Genomic DNA, 21,851 nt, shown 5'->3' on the forward strand with positions numbered 1-21,851 from the left:
GGGTTTAAATGAAGTTGGATGTGTTGTTGGAGTGAGTGTGGTCTGGGTGTGTTACACATGTCCTCCTCCGCACCACTTACTGTGTGTGTGTTCGTGTTCTTGCCTGTGTGTGTGTGTGTGTGTGTGTGTGTGTGTGTGTGTGTGTGTGTGTGTGTGTGTGTGTGTGTGTGTGTGTGTGTGTGTGTGTGTGTGTGTGTGTGTGTGTGTGTGTGTGTGTGTGTGTGTGTGTATGTGTGTGTGTGTGTGTGTGCGTGCATGCATGTCTAGTAGGGTTCCTTTCACCTTCAGTGGCCACGTCCTCTATCCTGACTCCGTGTTTGTGGGCCATGTAGCCGAGCACAGAGAAAATGGCGAAACCTGAAAAGAAGCTGGTGACACAGTTCACTGTACTGGTCAGGATAGCATCCCTGTTGGGAAGAGAACACACACACATAAAACATGTTTAGAAAAATAAAGCTACCATGATAGTACCAGGACAGGTTTTAGAACAATAATAAACCCACCATATTAACACTTCGACTATTGGACTTCCTGTTGCTTCCTTGAACCATAGTCAATCTAAACCAACATTTTTAATGGAACCATATCTTGGGTCTTGTCTTGAGGGTCTTGTCAAGGTATTAGATGACAGAATACCGAAGGGGCCGTAACCCCCCACCCCACCACCAAGCCCTGGGTTCAACCTCACCACATCACAGCAAGCTTCTGCCACAACATGGACCCAGCAGAGATCTCCCAGATCCGGAATGTGGAAGCCCACCAAGGAACACTGTTAGGACGGCAGCAAGAACAGCTCTCCCAAATCCACGAGTCCCTCCAACCATGGCACGCCCCCATCCCAGGAGGAGCCAATGCCCAGGTCTCATCGCCCAGTGCTACAGACGTCATTGTGGTTCCCCCAGGGAACCTGCACCCCTGAGCGGTATGACGGTCACCCGGGAGGATGCAAGGGGTTTCTCACTCAGTGTACTCTGGTGTTTGGGCTACAGTCCTCCTCGTTCCACACCGATCGGGCCATGATCACCTACATCATCACTCTACTTTCGGGCAAGGCTCTGGCGTGGGCAATGGCGGTGTGGGAACAGCAGCCACCATCTTGCAGAGCCGTAGTAGCCTTCACTGCCAAGCTACAATGAGTCTTCAACCACCCAGTCTACCGGACGAGAAGTGGCCAGCCAACTGTTCAACCTCTGCCAAGGGGCCATTGAGTTCCGCATCCTCGCCGCCGAGAGTGGGTGGAATATGGAGGCACTGGGTACCGCTTTCCACCAGGGTCTGTCTAACTCCATCAAAGATGAGCTTCCCACTCGGGAACTGGGAGAGGACATCGAGTCCCTGAAAACACTGGCAATCAGGAGTGACACCCGGGAACGGGGGAGACAGCACCCTTTGGACACCACGCCACCATTCCAGTTTCCTGAGCACCCCAAGGCCACCGAGCCCTGCATGGAGGATCCCATGCAGCTGGGTCGCACACGTCTGAGCCCACAGGAGTGTGACAGGCGCATCCATGAAGGCTCCCTGGGGTTGTCTGTATTCCCTCTCGACCCCTGAAGCAGCAGTCATGGACAATTACATCCGGGAATCGCTGAAGGCAGGTTTCAATCGCCCCTCTACATCCCCTGCTGGTGGATGTAAGAAGGATGGAGGCCTGCATCACTGCATCGAGAGGGCTGAACCAGAGGGCTGAACCAGATTACAATTAGGAATTGTTATCCCTGATGTCCTCCGCATTGGAGTTGGTCAAATGGGCCCAATTCTTCACCAAACTAGACCTCCGCAACGCTTACAATCTGGTGAGAATCAGGGAGGGAGATGAATGGAAGACTGCTTTTAACTTCTTGGGTATAGGGGGCACTATTTTAATTTTTGGATGAAAAACGTTCCCGTTTTAAACCAGATATTTTGTCATGAAAAAATGCTCGACTATGCATATAATTGACAGCTTTGGAAAGAAAACACTCTGACGTTTCCAAAACTGCAAAGATATTGTTGGTGAGTGCCACAGAACTGATGTTACAGAAAAAACCCAGATAAAAATCCAATCAGGAAGTGCCGCATTTTTTGAAACCGCCTCATGCCAATGACTCCTTATATGGTTGTGAATGGGCCACGAATGAGCTTAGGCTTTCTGTCGCTTCCCCAAGGTGTCGACAGCATTGTGACGTATTTGTAGGCATATCATTGGAAGATTGACCATAATAGACTACATCTAACAGGTGGTCGCTTGGTGTCCTCCGTCGCAATTATTGCGTAATCTCCAGCTGCAGTATTTTCCATTTGCTTCTGATGAGAAGCCAACTGCCACCACTGATAGATTATCGAATAGATATGTGAAAAACACCTTGAGGATTGATTCTAAACAACGTTTGCCATGTTTCTGTCTATATTATGGAGCTAATTTGGAAAAAAGTTGTAAGTGACTGCATTTTCCGGTCTTTTTCTTAGCCAAACGTGATGAACAAAACGGAGCTATTTCGTCTACACAAATAATATTTTTGGAAAAAATGAACATTTGCTATCTAACTAAGAGTCTCGTCATTGAAAACATCCAAAGTTCTTCAAAGGTAAATTATTTTATTTGAATGCTTTTCTTGTTTTTGTGAAAATGTTGCCTGCTGAATGCTAGGCTTAATGCTATGCTAGGCTATCAATACTCTTACACAAATGCTTGTGTAGCTTTGTTTGAAAAGCATATTTTGAAAATCTGAGATGACAGTGTTGTTAACAAAAGGCTAAGCTTGTGTTTGAATATATTTATTTCATTTAATTTGCGATTTTCATGAATAGCAAACGTTGGGTTATGGTAATGAGCTTGAGGCTATGATTACGCTCCCGGATACGGGATTGCTCGTCGCTAGAGGTTAACACCCCTAGTGGCCACTATGAGTATTTAGTCATGCCCTTCAGATTATCGAACTCACTGTCAGTCTTTCAAGCATTGGTCAATGACACCCTGAGGGATATGTTGAATCGGTTCGTCTTTGTTAACCTCAACGACATCTTGATTTTCTCCAAGACCATTCCGGAACACAGACTGCACGTCTGCCAAGTCCTGGGGCACCTCCTGCAGAGTCAACTATATGTCAAGATAGAGAAGTGTGAGTTCCACGTATCCCAGGGTTCCTTCCTGGGTCACATTATCTCTACCACAGGCATCCAAATGAACCCCGTAAAGATTGAGGCGATCGCAAACTGGCCCCTTCCCACCTCACTCAAGCAGGTTCAGGGGTTCCTTGGGTTTTCCAATTTTTACAGGCGTTTTACATACAACTTTGGTGCGGGTGCAGAGCCTCTCATGGTCCTAACCCGCAAGTCCCTGACCGGTTTTTGCTGGACCCCGAGGATGACAGGCCATTCATGGAGGTCAAGGGACGTTTCACCTCTGGACCCATCCTCCTTCATCCTGATCCGACTCGTCCCTTTGTGGTGGAGGTGGACGTCTCAGACACCGGAGCAGGGTCGGCCATTTCACAGTGGAACAAGTAGGACAAGAAACTGCACCTATGCCCCTTTTTCTCCAAACGGTTCTTGCCAGCGGAACGCAACTACGATGTAGGCAACCGGGAGCTCTTGGCAGTTAAGTGGGCTCTTGAGGGGTGAGAGACACTGGTTGGAGACGGCACCTCATCCTTTCGTGCTCTGGGCGGACCATCTAAACTTGGGTCTCCATTCAAGAAGCCAAGAGGTTGAACGCTCGTCAGGCTAGGTGGGCTCTGTTTTTTAATAGGTTTTTAATAGGTGTGATTTTACACAAGCCTATCACCCGGGATCCAAGAATCAGAAGGCAGATGCCCTGTCGCTCCAACATGATGTCTCCAACGAGTTGAGGGATCCCGAGCCCATCATCCCCAGCTCACGCATTGTGGCCCCTGTGATATGGAGTATTGAGACCACGGTCCGACAAGTCCAGACCCGAGAACCTGACCCCGGCGATCAGCCCGGGTCCCAAGCACTACAATGGGGACACTCCTCTAAATTAACTGGGCATCCAAGGGTTAATCGGACACAGGAGTTCCCGAGGCGGCAATTCTGGTGGCCCCCATGATGGAGGATGTGAGATCCTTTGTTGCGGCCTGTTCCATCTGTGCCCAAAGCAAGTCTTCACGTCAGCGACGGCCGGATTGCTACAACCTCTACCCATCTCCAGCCGGCCCTGGTCACATCTGTCTGTAGATTTTATCACAGGGTTAACTCCATCTCAAAGGCTTACCACTATCCTGGTGGTGGTCGATCGGTTCTCCAAGGCAGCCCATTTCATCGCCTTACCCAAGATGCCTTCAGTGAAGGAGACCGCTGATCTCGTGATTATCCATGTCTTTCGACTACACAGAGTTCCCCTGAACATCGTCTCAGATCGTGGGCCCCTGTTTGTTGTATGGTATTGTAAGGCCTTTGGCGAGTCTCTCCTTGGGCTTCCACCCTCAGTCGACTAGGCAAACTGAGCGGGCCAACCAGGAGCTGGAGAAGTTCCTCTGCTGCTTTGTCTCCACTCAGGCCAACAACTGGAGCAAGTTCCTCATCTGCGCAGAGTATGCTCATAACACACTGCTGAACTCGACATTTGAGTGTCAGTTCGCGTTCGACCTCCCCCTATTTTATGAACAAGAGGCCGAAGCGGAGGTGCCATCAGCTGAGGCGTTCATTCGACGATGTCATCGCATCTGGATCAGAGCGCGATCCTCCTTGCTCCACTCTGCCTTACACCAACATCAGGCAAACGGGCACTGAAGAACTCTTCGACTCCTCCGACCGGTTCAATGGGTGTGGCTGTCCACCTGTGATCTTCCCTTAAAGTTGGACTTGCGGAAGCTTGCTCCACGCTACATAGGCCCATTCAATATCTTGAGTCACATCAACCCGGTCACCTATCATCTCCAACTTCTCAGGTCCATGAGAGTCTGTCCGTACTTTCATGTCTCCCGTCTCAAGCTGGTAAGGACCAGTCCATTCTCTTCCCTGGCACCTGCTCCTCTGCCCCCTCGACTTGTGGATGGCCGCCCGCCTTACATGGTCCAGTGTCTGTTGGAGGCTCGTTGAGTCCGAGGAACCCTGCAGCAGAGGTGTGGACTCGGGTTACATGACTTGGACTCGAGTCAGACTCGAGTCACAAATGTGATGACTTGGAACTCGACTTTGACTTTAACACCGATGACTCATGACTTGCCTTGGACTTTAGCCTTTTGACTTGACCTGACTTGATACCATCCCCAATCCCAAATATAAAAAATTATGTTATTAAAAAAAGTGTGCAGCGCATCAACTCTTCATTTAACGGATTACAGTTTGAATTTGACAGCAGCCAATCCGATTGTGCCAGCTGAGAAAAAGTTGTGCGTGGCAGTGCAGAGGAACATCGGCAGGTGAATTCAGATGGAGCCCTTGGAAAGATGATACCCAAAATCATTATTTTCGGATATAAAGACGACGCTGTATCAACAAAAAATGGATTGCAACTTGCAAAACATGCGTGAAGAAAATTACAGACGGAGGCGCAACAACTTCCAACTTTGTTCAACATTTGAAGCAGCACAAAGGAAGGTAAGTCGTGGCTAATATAGCCGACAGCTATATCATTTATAACTTTACTAGTGTAGCATGTAGGCTAACGTAACATTAAATCAATGAGCCTCCACACAGTCAGTCAGTGCGGGAACGTGATCATTGCACCCAAGATTGATCTACAGCTCGTTAGCCAGTTGGTAGCCTAAATCCTGCCTGATGTTACTGCTGTTCCTAAAACCATTGACATACGTTAGCCTACTGTAACCACACAGAGAGAGAGAGAGAGTGTGTGTGTGTGTGTGTGTGTGTGTGTGTGTGTGTGTGTGTGTGTGTGTGTGTGTGTGTGTGTGTGTGTGTGTGTGTGTGTGTGTGCGTTAAGGTTGGGCGATTGTGTACAAGCCTACATCACCCGATTGTGCCCCATAGTGACCCTCGATCACTATTTGGGGGATCTTTCTCATGTCTACCCATGAAAATATCAAGTTTATTTAGAAAGTAATAAATATATAGATATTTTTAAAAGCATTCATGATTTCCGTAAATGTAATATACTAACTATTACTCCTGTTAAAAATATGAAATGGTATTACATTTGGTGAAGAGCACATTATGACTTGTTTCGGACTCGAAACTCAAAGTTTAGGACTTGAGACTTGACTTGAGACTTGACTTGATACATGACGGTCTTGACTTGACTCGGAATTGCCTGTCTTGACTTGGGACTTGACTTGGGGCTTGAGTGCTAAGACTTGAGACTTACTTGTGACTTGTAAAACAATGACTTGGTCCCAACTCTGCCCTGTAGTACCTGGTGGACTGGGAGGGCTACGGTATCAAGGAGCGGGCGTGGGTGCCTGCCCGGGACATCCTGGATCCGGGTCTTGTTAGAGACTTCAAACAACTACGTGGTGGTCGTCATGGCTCCGCGGCTGGAGCCACTGCTAGAGGGAGGGTACTGTCATGGTTCCTCCTGGCACTAGAGGGCAGCAGAGACCGCCCTAGAGACTTTTATTGGACTCAGGTGTGTCTTATTATGTCATGGTTGTGTCCCTGTTAAAAGAGGTGTGTTTTCTATGGTTTCTTTGCAGACGCTTGGATTTTTTACTGTGTGCGTTTGTTTATTGTGTGATTTTGAGACTTAGTGTACTGTGATCCACCACTGTTTCGGTAAGAAGCTGTGGGATGGGGCTGGAGAAATGTAACCTCTCTCAAATTCATAGACAGAGCTATGGATTCAAGGACTGACCATCCATGATATCAAATGTATAGTGTAAACCATGCTTTGAGGCTATATAGTGTTTGTTTACATTTACTTTGTTTACAAACTTTGGAGTAAAACAAAGCTTATATTTTGGGTTCTGTTGGAGTAAGACAGTTGAACTAAGCTCATGAGGCATTTATAAGTTATATTCTTCAAGAATCAATGAGTACATATCATTAATTAATATGTCCAAAAATGGATGCATCAACTGCTGATTGCCCCTTTAAAGAGATTAATTTTGTGTTGTTTTATTGAGCCATTTTGATGCCAGAGGGACTGGATGTTGTTTGAGAGCCTTTGAGGCCCATCTGGAAATCAAACTAGGTGAAAGCCTGAAGACTGTTTGTGGACAGTAACCCACGATCAGTCAGCAGACATCAACCCACGTTCAGTCAGCAGACATCAACTCACGATCAGTCAGCAGACATCAACCCACGATCACTCAGCAGACATCAACTCACGATCAGTCAGCAGACAGACAGAGAGAACATGGACCACAGTCTGACCTCAACCGTCCCATCTGTGTACAATATGGAGAATAATACAACCAGCTGCTAGCCATTCAGATGTCATTTGAGAATATCTACGGATGTAACAGCCAACTTTCACAAGTCCTCATTCAGCCTCTCAGCTCCCAAATTTGGCCCAGCTGAGCACACGAGGCCTTCAGCTGTGTTGGGGGGGGGGGTGTTTAGATCAGGACAAGTAATCTATAAGAGTGGGAAATTCAATTGGCTGTACAGCGTCACACTACATATAATAACACTACCCAGCTGACACATAACATTCTGAGAACCAATATGTTTCCTAGAGCTTGGTGAGAGCATGGTTGTCCTATAGTAATTTTGCATACAACCTTCCCACAATGTTCTGTGAATGATGCAGGACACCCAGTTAGCACATACTGTTCTGAGAACCATGTTCCTTAGGTGGGAAATTCATAACGTTTGCTACAGATTTGTAGCAGATAGATATACACCTTGACAAACTTAGCAGTGAGTGAGTGATGACCATAAAAACACACATGACTGATGGTTATAGCTAATTAGCTGTGTTCAACAAGTATATTAGCGTAGTGGTTAGAGTGTTGGACTAGTAACCGGAAGGTTGCAAGTTCAAACCCCCAAACTGACAAGGTACAAATCTGTCATTCTGCCCATGAACAGGCAGTTAACCCACTGTTTCCAGGCTGTCATTGAAAATAAGAATGTGTTCTTAACTGACTTGCCTGGTAAAAAAAAGGTAAAAATTAAAATTTATCTAGCTCTATTTGAGATATTTTACCTTGCCTTGCTGGCATGATAGTTTGCTACTTAATCAATCCTCTGACGACATCTGTGATGTTGTAGTTGATAACCATCTGAATACATGAGCTCCGTCTGAAGATGGATGTGGTCATATTCACTTCAATGTAAACAAGCCCATTATCTGGTGCGAACCTACGCATGCAACTTTTCATGATGCTGCCAGGAAATGTGTCTATAGAATGGGTGGACAATGGTCCATGGACAAACATTACTGTCCTGTTACCACTGCAGCCAGCGAGACACCTACTGACCTATACATACACAAACACAGCTGGAATACAAAAGAGACCATATATCTACACACATTTTTTAAAAAGCAGAATGGGTCTGATACTGGCACCCACCTCTCTACTTTCACAGGAACCTATTAGTGATGACAAGGATCAGCAGACCCCACAGTCTAATGTCTGTTTCTCTGTGAGGGGTTTAGAGGAAGACAGAATGGCAGGGAAGGTAACACTGCCTATGGCTATAGCCATCATCTGGCCTAGCATGGCCTGCACTTATCCTGTTAGCTCCAAGCCAGAAGGTCCACTGGCCTGATACACATCACCTTTCTGTCCAGTTAAAACAGGGAAGACAAACCTAAAGAGAACTAAACTAAGCACAGGATCTGTTCTATCTCGTTGCCTAGTTACGGGTTATAGGAGGTCATGTAAGCCTTGTAAGGTCATGATAGAGAAGCACTGAGGACAGCACGGTGATATCAACACAGTGATACGTCTTACCTGTAACAGTTGTTGTCAAATTTATTGTAGCTGGCAAATGCAATGAGCACTCCAAAGCCAGCTCCCAATGAGTAGAAGATCTGGGTAGCAGCATCAATCCACACCTACAGCAGGAACATAGAAAGATATGTGTTTATGTGTTGCTCTCAAAGATTTGTCCTCGTGGCCTGTGTGATCCAGCAGGGACAACCTCTGACCCCGGCCCACTGCCTTTGACGCACCCTTCCCCCCACCTTTCCAACACTTTACTATCTCTTCAATCAAGAGAAGAAATTAAGAAACTGCCCCACTCCTTAAAAAAAGATTAAATATTTGTCCTCAAAGAGCCCATGGCATTACAATACGATACAGAGAAGAGCACTACATTTGACAGAATCTCTCCTGAGTACTGACTATCTACTGACTATTGGCTCTAAATAATCTCGTCTCTGATATGATTCCTTGGCCATGTTTTCAAAAAAAGCTCCTTTTCGTTCATTTACTGCGTTTTATATTGAATATGGCATATTTTATTCCTATGTTTTTTCCCTCCACTTTGTTTACAAAAACAGCTAACACATGTTTTGGTTTCTAAATGAGTTAATTACATGTATTTCCATATTGGACGTGACTATGGGAGCTCTAGCAGTAACACTGTCCTGCACTCTGAGGCTGTGTCTCTCAGTAAAAGGGTTTACAAATTCTTGTATCTTTTCCAAAATTCCCAGGTTTTAAGAAACCCTGTTCGGTGGATCCCGGATTTCTAGTTAATTCTCTCTTGATTCCGGGATCCTGGGAATTTTGTAAGTTATTGGAAATATTGCATCCCTAATTTCAGTAACACACTGTATTATACGCTAAAGACCTGTCTGACCTTGGGGTCGTTGAGTTGTTTAAAGTCGATGTGGAGGTAGGCCCGTATGCCGTCCATAGCCCCTGGCAGAGTGATGCCTCTGATCAGCAGGACGAACAGCACCACATAGGGCATGGTGGCCGTGATGTACACCACCTGGACACAACAACACAGAACATTAGCTACATGACAACAGTAGTGTTCAATACACCACCTGGACACAACACAACAACACAGAACATTAGATACATGACAACAGCAGTGTTCAATACTCCACCTGGACACAACAACACAGAACATTAGCTACATGACAACAGTAGTGTTCAATACTCCACCTGGACACAACACAACACAGAACATTAGATACATGACAACAGTAGTGTTCAATACACCACCTGGACACAACACAACAACACAACACAGAACATTAGATACATGACAACAGTAGTGTTCAATACACCACCTGGACACAACACAACAACACAGAACATTAGATACATGACAACAGTAGTGTTCAATACACCACCTGGACACAACACAACAACACAGAACATTAGATACATGACAACAGTAGTGTTCAATACACCACCTGGACACAACACAACAACACAGAACATTAGATACATGACAACAGTAGTGTTCAATACACCACCTGGACACAACACAACAACACAGAACATTAGATACATGACAACAGTAGTGTTCAATACACCACCTGGACACAACACAACAACACAGAACATTAGATACATGACAACAGTAGTGTTCAATACACCACCTGGACACAACACAACACAACACAGAACATTAGATACATGACAACAGTAGTGTTCAACACAACACAGAACATTAGATACATGACAACAGTAGTGTTCAATACACCACCTGGACACAACACAACAACACAGAACATTAGATACATGACAACAGTAGTGTTCAATACACCACCTGGACACAACACAACAACACAACACAGAACATTAGATACATGACAACAGTAGTGTTCAATACACCACCTGGACACAACACAACAACACAGAACATTAGATACATGACAACAGTAGTGTTCAATACACCACCTGGACACAACACAACAACACAACACAGAACATTAGATACATGACAACAGTAGTGTTCAATACACCACCTGGACACAACACAACACAGAACATTAGATACATGACAACAGTAGTGTTCAATACACCACCTGGACACAACACAACAACACAACACAGAACATTAGATACATGACAACAGTAGTGTTCAATACACCTGGACCTTAGGACAACAGTAGTGTGTTCAATACACACCTGGACAACACAACACAACACAGAACATTAGATACATGACAACAGTAGTGTTCAATACACCACCTGGACACAACACAACCTGGACACAACACAACACAGAACATTAGATACATGACAACAGTAGTGTTCAATACACCACCTGGACACAACACAACAACACAACACAGAACATTAGATACATGACAACAGTAGTGTTCAATACACCACCTGGACACAACACAACACAGAACATTAGATACATGACAACAGTAGTGTTCAATACACCACCTGGACACAACACAACAACACAACACAGAACATTAGATACATGACAACAGTAGTGTTCAATACACCACCTGGACACAACACAACAATACACCACCTGGACACAGAACATTAGATACATGACAACAGTAGTGTTCAATACACCACCTGGACACAACACAACAACACAGAACATTAGATACATGACAACAGTAGTGTTCAATACACCACCTGGACACAACACAACAACACAAACATTAGAACATTAGATACATGACAACAGAACATAGTGTTCAATACACCACCTGGACACAACACAACAACACAGAACATTAGATACATGACAACAGTAGTGTTCAATTGGACACAACACAACAACACAACACAGAACATTAGATACATGACAACAGTAGTGTTCAATACACCACCTGGAACAACACACAGAACATTAGATACATGACAACATTAGATACATGACAACAGTAGTGTTCAATACACCACCTGGACACAACACAACAACACAACACAGAACATTAGATACATGACAACAGTAGTGTTCAATACACCACCTGGACACAACACAACACACAACACAGAACATTAGATACATGACAACAGTAGTGTTCAATACACCACCTGGACACAACACAACAACACAACACAGAACATTAGATACATGACAACAGTAGTGTTCAATAACCTGGACACACCACCTGGACACAACACAACCTGGACAACACAACAACACAACACAGAACATTAGATACATGACAACAGTAGTGTTCAATACACCACCTGGACACAACACAACAACACAACACAGAACATTAGATACATGACAACAGTAGTGTTCAATACACCACCTGGACACAACACAACAACACAGAACATTAGATACATGACAACAGTAGTGTTCAATACACCACCTGGACACAACACAACACAACACAGAACATTAGATACATGACAACAGTAGTGTTCAATACACCACCTGGACACAACAGAACATAGATACATGACAACAGTAGTGTTCAATACACCACCTGGACACAACACAACAACACAGAACATTAGATACATGACAACAGTAGTGTTCAATACACCACCTGGACACAACCACCTGGACACAACACAACACACACAACACAGAACATTAGATACATGACAACAGTAGTGTTCAATACACCACCTGGACACAACACAACACACACAACACAGAACATTAGATACATGACAACAGTAGTGACAACAGTTCAATACACCACCTGGACACAACACAACAACACAACACAGAACATTAGATACATGACAACAGTAGTGTTCAATACACCACCTGGACACAACACAACACAGAACATTAGATACATGACAACAGTAGTGTTCAATACACCACCTGGACACAACACAACACAGAACATTAGATACATGACAACAGTAGTGTTCAATACACCACCTGGACACAACACAACAACAGAACATTAGATACATGACAACATGACAGTGTTTCAATACACCACCTGGACACAACACAACAGAACATTAGATACATGACAACAGTAGTGTTCAATACAACAACAACATTAGATACATGACAACAGTAGTGTTCAATACACCACCTGGACACAACAACACAACACAGAACATTAGATACATGACAACAGTAGTGTTCAATACTCCACCTGGACACAACAACACAGAACATTAGATACATGACTGCCTGCACCTGTCTTTTCCTACCATCACTGATTTTGCTGATAGCTACTTTCCTGAGGGAAAATGTACAAGCTACGACTGTGATATGTGGTTGTCTCACCTAGCTATCTTAAGATGAAGGCACTAATTGTTAGCCGCACTGGATAAGAGCGTCTACCTGGAACCAAAAGGGTTCTTCCTACATTTCTTCAAAGGCTTATACTATGGGGACAGCCGAAGAACCCCTTATGGTTCTAGATAGCACCTTTATTACTAAGAGTGAACAGTAGAGTTCAAAACACCACCTGGACAACATAACATTACAGATGACTCATTATTGCTGTGAGATCATGTCCTATGACATACAGACATCATGTGAATTGTTGTATTCTCCCTGGTCTGTCAGCTTTGGTCAACGTATAGATGTTCTTTTTCTGATGTGTGTAGACTCACGCACCAAGCCGTACTAAACAGGGCTTAGATCTGTCAACTCAGAGATGGGTTATTGTCACACTCAGGTTACTGTTTATAGATCTTATTTCTCAAGGTACTGTAGTGTAGCACAACCACAGGTCATTTTGTGTACAGTAGGAGTAAGTGCTGTACTAGGGAAAGGGAAGGGGGATACCGAAATGTGTCTTCCGCATTTAACCCAACCCCTCTGAATCAGAGAGGTGCAGGGGGCTGCTTTAATCCTAGGTCCTAGGCCGTCATTGAAAATAAGAATTTGTTCTTAACTGACTTGCCTGGTTAAATAAAGGTAAAATTAAAATAAACAAATCTACGTCGTCGGCACCCAGGGAGCAGTTGTTTTTCGGGGTTAACTGCCTTGCTCAAGGGCAGAATGACAGCAGGAGTTGGTGTTGTATTACTGTAGGAGTGTGTGTTGTACTACAGTAGGAGTGTGTGTTATATTACAGTAGGAGTGTGTGTTGTATTACAGTAGGAGTGTATGTTGTATTACAGTAGGAGTGTGTGTTATATTACAGGAGTGTGTGTTATATTACAGTAGGAGTGTGTGTTATATTACAGTAGGAGTGTGTTATATTACAGTAGGAGTGTGTGTTGTACTACAGTAGGAGTGTGTGTTGTATTACAGTAGGAGTGTGTGTTGTATTACAGTAGTTATAGTTTGTGTTATTATATTACAGTAGGAGAGTGTGTTATATTACAGGAGTTTGTGTTACAGTAGGAGTGTGTGTTGTATTACAGTAGGAGTGTGTGTTATATTACAGTAGGAGTGTGTGTTGTATTACAGTAGTGTGTGTTATATTACAGTAGGAGAGTGTGTTATATTACAGTAGGAGGGTGTGTTATATTACAGTAGGAGTGTGTGTTATACTACAGTAGGAGTGTGTGTTGTATTACAGTAGGATTGTGTGTTATATTACAGTAGGAGTGTGTGTTGTACTACAGTAGGCATGTGGGTTGTATTACAGTAGGAGTGTGTGTTGTACTACAGTAGGAGTGTGTGTTGTACTACAGTAGGAATGTGTGCTGTCCTAAGCGGTAGGGTACAGCACAGTTTGTCAACAGTACCTTGCCGGAGGACTTGACGCCCTTCCAGAGACTGAAGTAGAGAAGAAAGACCACAGCCACCAGACAGAGGACCAGCTCCCAGCGAGGCATGCCCAGGTCCTGGATCCCTCTGCTCTCATGGAGGTGGAGTACGCCACGCCTGGAGAACACACACACACTAAGGCTGAGTCCCGATTCTACAAGCTTCTACCGTAGTGTCCTTTGCACACATTCACATGGCCAATGCTTACACCAACCCTATGCTTTTAAATCAATGACGGGGGAGTCTGAAAGTGTGTAATTCTGGAAAAGGGTGTAGAATCTGGAGGCATCCACATACTTAACAAGACAGTGGTGTGGAGGATGACATGTGTAACACACTCAGACCACACACACACAAACACACACACATATATACACACAGGCAAGAACACGAACACACACAGTAAGTGGTGCGGAGGATGACATGTGTAACACCCAGACCACACTCACTCCAACAACACACCCAACTTCATTTAAACCCAGATTTATGACCAAACTGTCCACAGTATAGATAACTCATAAAACACAAAGAAAAAGACAGGAATATAGACATGCCTCATTAGGAAACATACAGTATGAGGCTATATTGCAGGCTACCCACAGTATTATCTTTTCCCTGGCCAGCCCCCAGAGAATGCTGTGTTTGTATGGTGGATCCACCAAGGCTATGACTCAGCTAGGACAGACTCAACACATGAACTGTCCCTGTCTGACCCTGAGTAGAGTGAGGGGAGTCACCTGCTCTAAGGGAGGACATGATTCTAAAAACACCCAGCAGTCAGTCATCTACACACCATTTACTCCAGTCTGAACTTAAACCACTTCAATCAGGTAGAAAGTGTGTTGAAATGATAATGAACTCAACTTTTTAAAATAATCTCAACCATTTTTCTTCAATCACAGTATTTTCAATAAAGAGCTATCAACAGCAGTATTTTGGTTGATTTTGTGGTCTCAAGCCAGTGAGATTATTAACATGAATATGGGCAAAATGTAATTATTGACAATGAATGAGGTGGGAATGTTGTTCACTTATCATATAATTGCTACATTTAATATCAATATTGCATTAAAAATATTTTTTCAGATTGTATTTTGGCAATTATTTTTCGCAATGTGAATACAACCTGGTTCAATTTGGTTCCTGAGGTGTTAAAACCCAGTTACAGCATCTATACATTTCTCATTGAACAAACCATTCCACAAGCTTATTGTTACTGCTCACTAAATCAAACAACTTAAGAATGAGAAGCAAAGTTCAAAGCTTTTATCTCAACATATTATGATCACCATTTGTTCTGTATCCATTCAATCATCTCGCTAACAGAATCCCGAGGGAAGAATGAAGGACTCAGGGTTTGAAGTACCTGAGAAAATATTTTCTACTCATAACATGCACAAAAGCACGCGTGCATGCACACACACACACTCTCTCTCACACTCCTTCAAAGACCTTGGCAGCTAGAGGTTTTAATAGCAGACTTTGTCAACCCTCTTGGGAGCCATTCCCCTCATAACACTCTGACTACTACTCTCAGTTGAAGGGGCGCTCAAAGGTTCAAGTGCTTTACCAGAACATATATAAAAGAGGGGAGACAAATGGTGTCTCATCCTTCCCTACATAAATATTGTTTCCTGCTATCCATCTCCTCATTCCCAGATCATCCTCGGTTCTTCCCAGGACAGACATACTGAGCCACACCTGCTCTGAGTCCCACCGGACTGACAGCGGGTCTGGATCAACTTCCAGCTCAGCGATATTAGGGAGCATCCCGTTCCTGCTCTGTATCACAAGTGGCATCCTATTCCCTTTATAGTGCACTACTTTTGTCCAGGGACTATAGGGATTTGGTCAAAAGCTGTGCACTATATAAGGGAATAGGGTGCCATTTAAAGACACTGCCTTGCTCAAAGGGAAGCAGGGGTCAGAGGTCATAGTGTTTAAATGATCAACGGTATTGACCAATATTGACCTCTAGTGAGAACAGCCATGTGGTTTTTTCCCTCTTCTTCTAAACTGGGTAAGGAGGAAGGAGTAAACGTGAGTCATCACAAGTGGACAGTATTATGGGACATCTGATCTCATTCTAATCGCAGAGGGTGCCCTAAAACAATTGAAGTTTACATCGAGATGACAGATGGTTTGTTTCTGCTTTGAAAACACAGCGTTTAAAAACCATGTAACCATAGCTCCCTGAGGAGCGGGTTGATGGCTGCTTGTTTCTTTATCTTCCAGTCTTAGAAACAGGCCTGAGGCTCAGTGTTACAGCCCAGCCGAGGGCTCACCACTATTGGGGAGAGAGATGTGGGACTCCGTGGAGCCGAAAACAAAGAGCCGGGCCAGAATTATGCTCACCACGAAGCTCATATCCAAGACAACATTATCTATAGGGTCTCCTCTGTCTCTCCAAGACCTGATGTTTTGTCTGCTGTCTCTTTCTGGAGCGCTCAAAGTTGTTGTCCTGTGTTGCTGCCATGCTATGTTGTTGTCTTAGGTCTCTTCGTGTAGTGTTGTGGTGTCTCTCTTGTCGTGATGTGTGTTTTGTCCTATATTTGTATTTGTAATCCCAGCCCTGTCCCCGCAGGAGGCCTTCTGCCTTTTGGTAGGCCGCCATTGTAAATAAGAATTTGTTTTTACCTGACTAGGTATTCCCTTTCCCTAATACTATGTTCACTTGCCTAGTTAAATAAAGGTTAAATCAAAATAAATCAAAATAACACTTATCCTATTCATCAGAGAAACAGCTGTCTAAGGGCTGCACATCAAAACAATCCATTCTTTTTTCTGTTTCTGATTCCTCCTCTCTGTCTGTTTGACCGGTAGGCTAGCGAGGCGATTTCATCCGGCGGGCAGCCTCTCTCTGTGATTATGCTGATAAGTGTAGCTACGAAATTACATGTGGATCTGATGCCCCCGGATGGTTACACAACCCACCGCCTGGCAAACCAGAAGAGAAGACACATAAACAAGCCAACTGTCTGTCCAGACTAGACATCAAGGACAAGGGGACTGTCAGATCAGACAGCCCAGTCCTAAATATGTCTAACCGACGTGATTTATATCCTGATGATAATACATTTAAAGCTGTTAGAACACATGTTCAAAATCATTTTCCACTTCACCAGGTGAAGAGAGATAGAGAAGAGAAGAGGAGAGGGCAGAGGAGAGGGAGAGGAGAGGAGAGGAGAGGAGAGGAGAGGAGAGGAGAGGAGAGGAGAGGAGAGAGAGGAGAGGAGAGGAGAGGAGAGGAGAGGAGAGGAGAGAGAGGAGAGGAGAGGAGAGGAGAGAGGAGAGGAGAGGAGAGGAGAGGAGAGGAGAGGAGAGGAGAGAGGAGGAGGGAGAGGAGAGGAGAGGAGAGGGAGAGGAGAGATAGAGAGGGAGAGGAGGGAGGAGAGGAGAGGAGAGGAGAGGAGAGAGAGAGAGAGGAGAGATAGAGAAGAGGAGAGGAGAGATAGAGAAGAGGAGAGGAGAGGAGAGGGCAGAGAGGAGAGGAGAGGGCAGAGGAGAGGAGAGATAGAGAAGAGAAGAGGGCAGAGGAGGAGAGGAGAGGAGAGGAGAGAGAGAGAAGAGGAGAGAGAGGAGAGAAGAGGAGAGGAGAGATAGAGAAGAGGAGAGGGCAGAGGAGAGGAGAGGGCAGAGGAGAGGAGAGATAGAGAAGAGGGCAGAGGAGAGGAGAGGAGAGAGGAGAGAGAGAGGAGAGAGGAGAGGAGAGGAGAGGAGAGAGGAGAGGAGAGAGGGAGAGGAGGGAGAGGAGAGGAGAGGAGAGGAGAGGAGAGGAGAGGGAGAGGAGAGGAGAGGAGAGGAGAGGAGAGGAGAGGAGAGGAGAGGAGAGGAGAGGAGAGGAGAGAGAGGAGAGGAGAGGGATAGAGAAGAGGAGAGGAGAGATAGAGAAGAGGAGAGGGCAGAGGAGAGGAGAGGGCAGAGGAGAGATAGAGAAGAGAAGAGGGCAGAGGAGAGGAGAGGGAGAGGAGAGGAGAGGAGAGGAGAGGGAGAGGAGAGGAGAGGAGGAGAGGAGAGGAGAGGAGAGGAGAGGAGAGGAGAGGAGAGGAGAGGAGAGAGAGGGGGAAGAGAGGGAGAGGAGACGGGCAAGAGGAGAGGAGAGGAGAGGAGAGGAGAGGAGAGGAGAGGAGAGAGGAGAGGAGAGGAGAGGAGAGGAGAGGAGAGGAGAGGAGGGGGCAGAAGAGAGGAGAGGGAGAGGAGAAGAGAGGAGAGGGAAGAGAAGAGAGGAGAGGGAAGAGGAGAGGGCAGGAGAGGAGAGGAGAGGGCAGAGGAGAGGAGAGGAGAGGAGAGGAGAGGGAGAGGAGAGGAGAGGAGAGGAGAGGAGAGGAGAGGAGAGGAGAGGAGAGGAGAGGAGAGGAGAGGAGAGGAGAGGAGAGGAGAGGAGAGGAGAGGGGCTGTCTAAGAAGGACAGAACGGAACAAGAGACAGACACGTTGATATTTCTGACTAGTCATGTATAGGCAGTGGGTCTAGGGTTGTTGTGGTGCTTCCAGGCTGTACAGTCCATCTGATATCACACTAACCGTAAATGTTATCAAACATCAATGCATGTTCTTTGGACCAGTTATTCTAAAAACAAACTCTTATCTGCTTTCCCTGAAATGGTCAACACAAAAGTGATCTGAAGCTATTTGGCGAAAGTATATCAATCCCTAAGGCCTCTTTTACAAATTCTGGGCTAAAATGTTCTTTAAGAAGCATATATACACAACAGAGACACACATTTAATATGGTAGTGATATGAACAATATGCCATTTAAAAAAAGAAGGAAAACAATGTCTTCCAGGAAAATTCAAGCAATACTGTTTGCTTTATCAAATATTATTGACTAGTATGAATCTCTATGGGCCATTTTCCCAGACATGTATAGCATGTTCTCCAGAATGAGGTAAACGTCTGACTTGACTTCAAGTAGACACACCAAGCAGGATCACTACTTACTACAAATACCCAGAACCATGCAAGTGGAACTGATGGAAAGTGAGATTGATTAAATAATTATCTCTTATGTAATTGTTTGAGCAATTTCAGTTTCATTGAGCACTTCATCAATCGAGTGACATTGAAGTCAATCGTCTAAAAATGCAAATAGCCCTTTTTTATCCTATGGGGACACCCGAAGAAACCTTTAAGGTTCTAGATAGCACTTTTATTTCTAAGAGTGTATCAGGTTGCTGGATCAAATCCCCGAGCTGACAAGGTAAAAAGCTGTCATTCTGCCTCTGAGCAAGGCAGTTAACCCACTGTTCCCCGGGCGCTGAAGAAGTGTATGTCGATAAAGGCAGCCCCCAACACCTCTCTGAGTTAAATGCGGAGGACACATTTCAGTTGAAGGCATTCAGTTGTACAACTGACTAGGTATCCACCCTTTCCTTTCCTTTCCCTTTCCATCAAGTCAAGCTATCCCTGACACTACATCAAACGCAGCTATTTTAGCATGTAACGGAGGTAAAGAATCTATATAAACCATCTGTTGTTGATGAAACGGTGTGAAAATCTGATGTGTCAACGTTCACACAGGATGTGTATAGCATGTCTGCTGATTTAAATACAGATCATTGTTGAACTGACCAAGCAAGGACCACTGGGATATTCCTACTAAGACCAACGTCCAGCCTGAGGATATATCGGACTGTTGGACTAGATGTGCCAAGCTTCTAACACATACCTTTACCCTGGTCATACATCTACAAACAAGACTGATTTTTTTTTATTTTTTATTTTCATTTCAACTTATTTAACCAGGTAGGCTAGTTGAGAACAAGTTCTCACTTACAACTGCAACCTGGTAAAGATAAAGCATAGCAGTGTGAACAGACAACACAGAGTTACACATGGAGTAAACAATAAACAAGTCAATAACACAGTAGAAACAAAAGAAAAAAAGAGTCTATATACATTGTGTGCAAAAGGCATGAGGAGGTAGGTGAATAATTACAATTTTGAGATTAACACTGGAGTGATAAATGATCAGATGGTCATGTGCAGGTAGAGATACTGGTGTGCAAAAGAGCAGAAAAGTACATCAATAAAAACAGTATGGGGATGAGGTAGGTAAATTGGGTGGCTATTTACCGATGGACTATGTACAGTTGCAGCGATCGGTTAGCTGCTCAGATAGCAGATGTTTAAAGTTGGTGAGGGAGATAAAAGTCTCCAACTTCAGCGATTTTTTCAATTTGTTCCAGTCACAGGCAGCAGAGAACTGGAAGGAAAGGCGGCCAAATGAGGTGTTGGCTTTAGGGATGACCAGTGAGATATACCTGTTGGAGCGCGTGCTACGGGTGGGTGTTGCCATCGTGACCAGTGAACTAAGATAAGGCGGATAATTCATTCTCTCAGTGTCTAGGTGATTGGCCAGTAGCTAGGTTGATGTTCTATATGGAGACATATTTGTGCTGGATTTAAGATTGAAGCGTTTGACCTTGAGAACTATGGGCACCTGTGGGGAAGACAGGTCATAACCTAACAAGTGTTCATTTTGACCTGTGCCCTGACCTCTGACTTTTAGGGATTAGCCTCCACCATGCAGAGCGCCGAGTGAGCCACCCTGCCACGTGACTCACCTTTAACACTAATTGAACTGCCATGGTTTACAAACACATGTTAACATAATAAAACTAACTAGGTTATCTAACAAGAATAATAAACACACATAGCAATGTGTATCAAATACATGCTGTGTCAAAAGGATTTTAAATCAATGGTCTATAAACAGTCTCCTCTGACCTTCCCAGAGAACATGATAATAAAATATTCCATTAAGGTTCAGCTAACCTCTGGTGGACGTGCAAAGGCTCTTGGATATATCCCACTGATAGAGGGTGGGCTAGAGAGCCAGCTGGAGTCAGAGGGAGAGAAACATGTCTAAAGCAGGGAGACAGCTAGAGTCAGAGGGGGAGAAACATGTCTAAAGCAGGGAGACAGCTAGAGTCAGAGGGGGAGAAACATGTCTAAAGCAGGGAGACAGCTAGAGTCAAAAGGGGAGAAACATGTCTAAAGCAGGGAGACGGCTAGAGTCAGAGGGATAGAAACATGTCTAAAGCAGGGAGACAGCTAGAGTCAGAGGGGGAGAAACATGTCTAAAGCAGGGAGACAGCTAGAGTCAGAGGGGGAGAAACATGTCTAAAGCAGGGAGACGGCTAGAGTCAGAGGGAGAGAAACATGTCTAAAGCAGGGAGACAGCTAGAGTCAGAGAGGGAGAAACATGTCTAAAGCAGGGAGACAGCTAGTCAGAGGGAGAGAAACATGTCTAAAGCAGGGAGACAGCTAGTCAGAGGGAGAGAAACATGTCTAAAGCAGTAGGGAGACAGCTGGAGTCAGAGGGATAGAAACATGTCTAAAGCAGGGAGACAGCTAGAGTCAGAGAGGGAGAAACATGTCTAAAGCAGGGAGACAGCTAGTCAGAGGG

General features: G+C 44.8%; 1 protein-coding gene across 1 annotated transcript in view; it reads right to left on the reverse strand.

Annotated features, from left to right (window-relative positions):
* The window catches only part of slc6a2 (solute carrier family 6 member 2), a 52,728-nt gene that overhangs the window by 15,933 nt on the left and 14,944 nt on the right, over window positions 1-21,851 (reverse strand). The window contains exons 4-7 of the mRNA XM_042321211.1: window positions 14,418-14,556; window positions 9,655-9,789; window positions 8,802-8,905; window positions 283-407 (exon numbers count right to left, since the gene is read on the reverse strand). Of these exons, the coding sequence (XP_042177145.1) occupies window positions 283-407; window positions 8,802-8,905; window positions 9,655-9,789; window positions 14,418-14,556 (503 nt within the window). The remainder of the gene's footprint in view (window positions 1-282; window positions 408-8,801; window positions 8,906-9,654; window positions 9,790-14,417; window positions 14,557-21,851) is intronic.

Source organism: Oncorhynchus tshawytscha, linkage group LG04, assembly GCF_018296145.1.
Source record: "Oncorhynchus tshawytscha isolate Ot180627B linkage group LG04, Otsh_v2.0, whole genome shotgun sequence".
Lineage (NCBI taxonomy): Eukaryota > Metazoa > Chordata > Actinopteri > Salmoniformes > Salmonidae > Oncorhynchus > Oncorhynchus tshawytscha.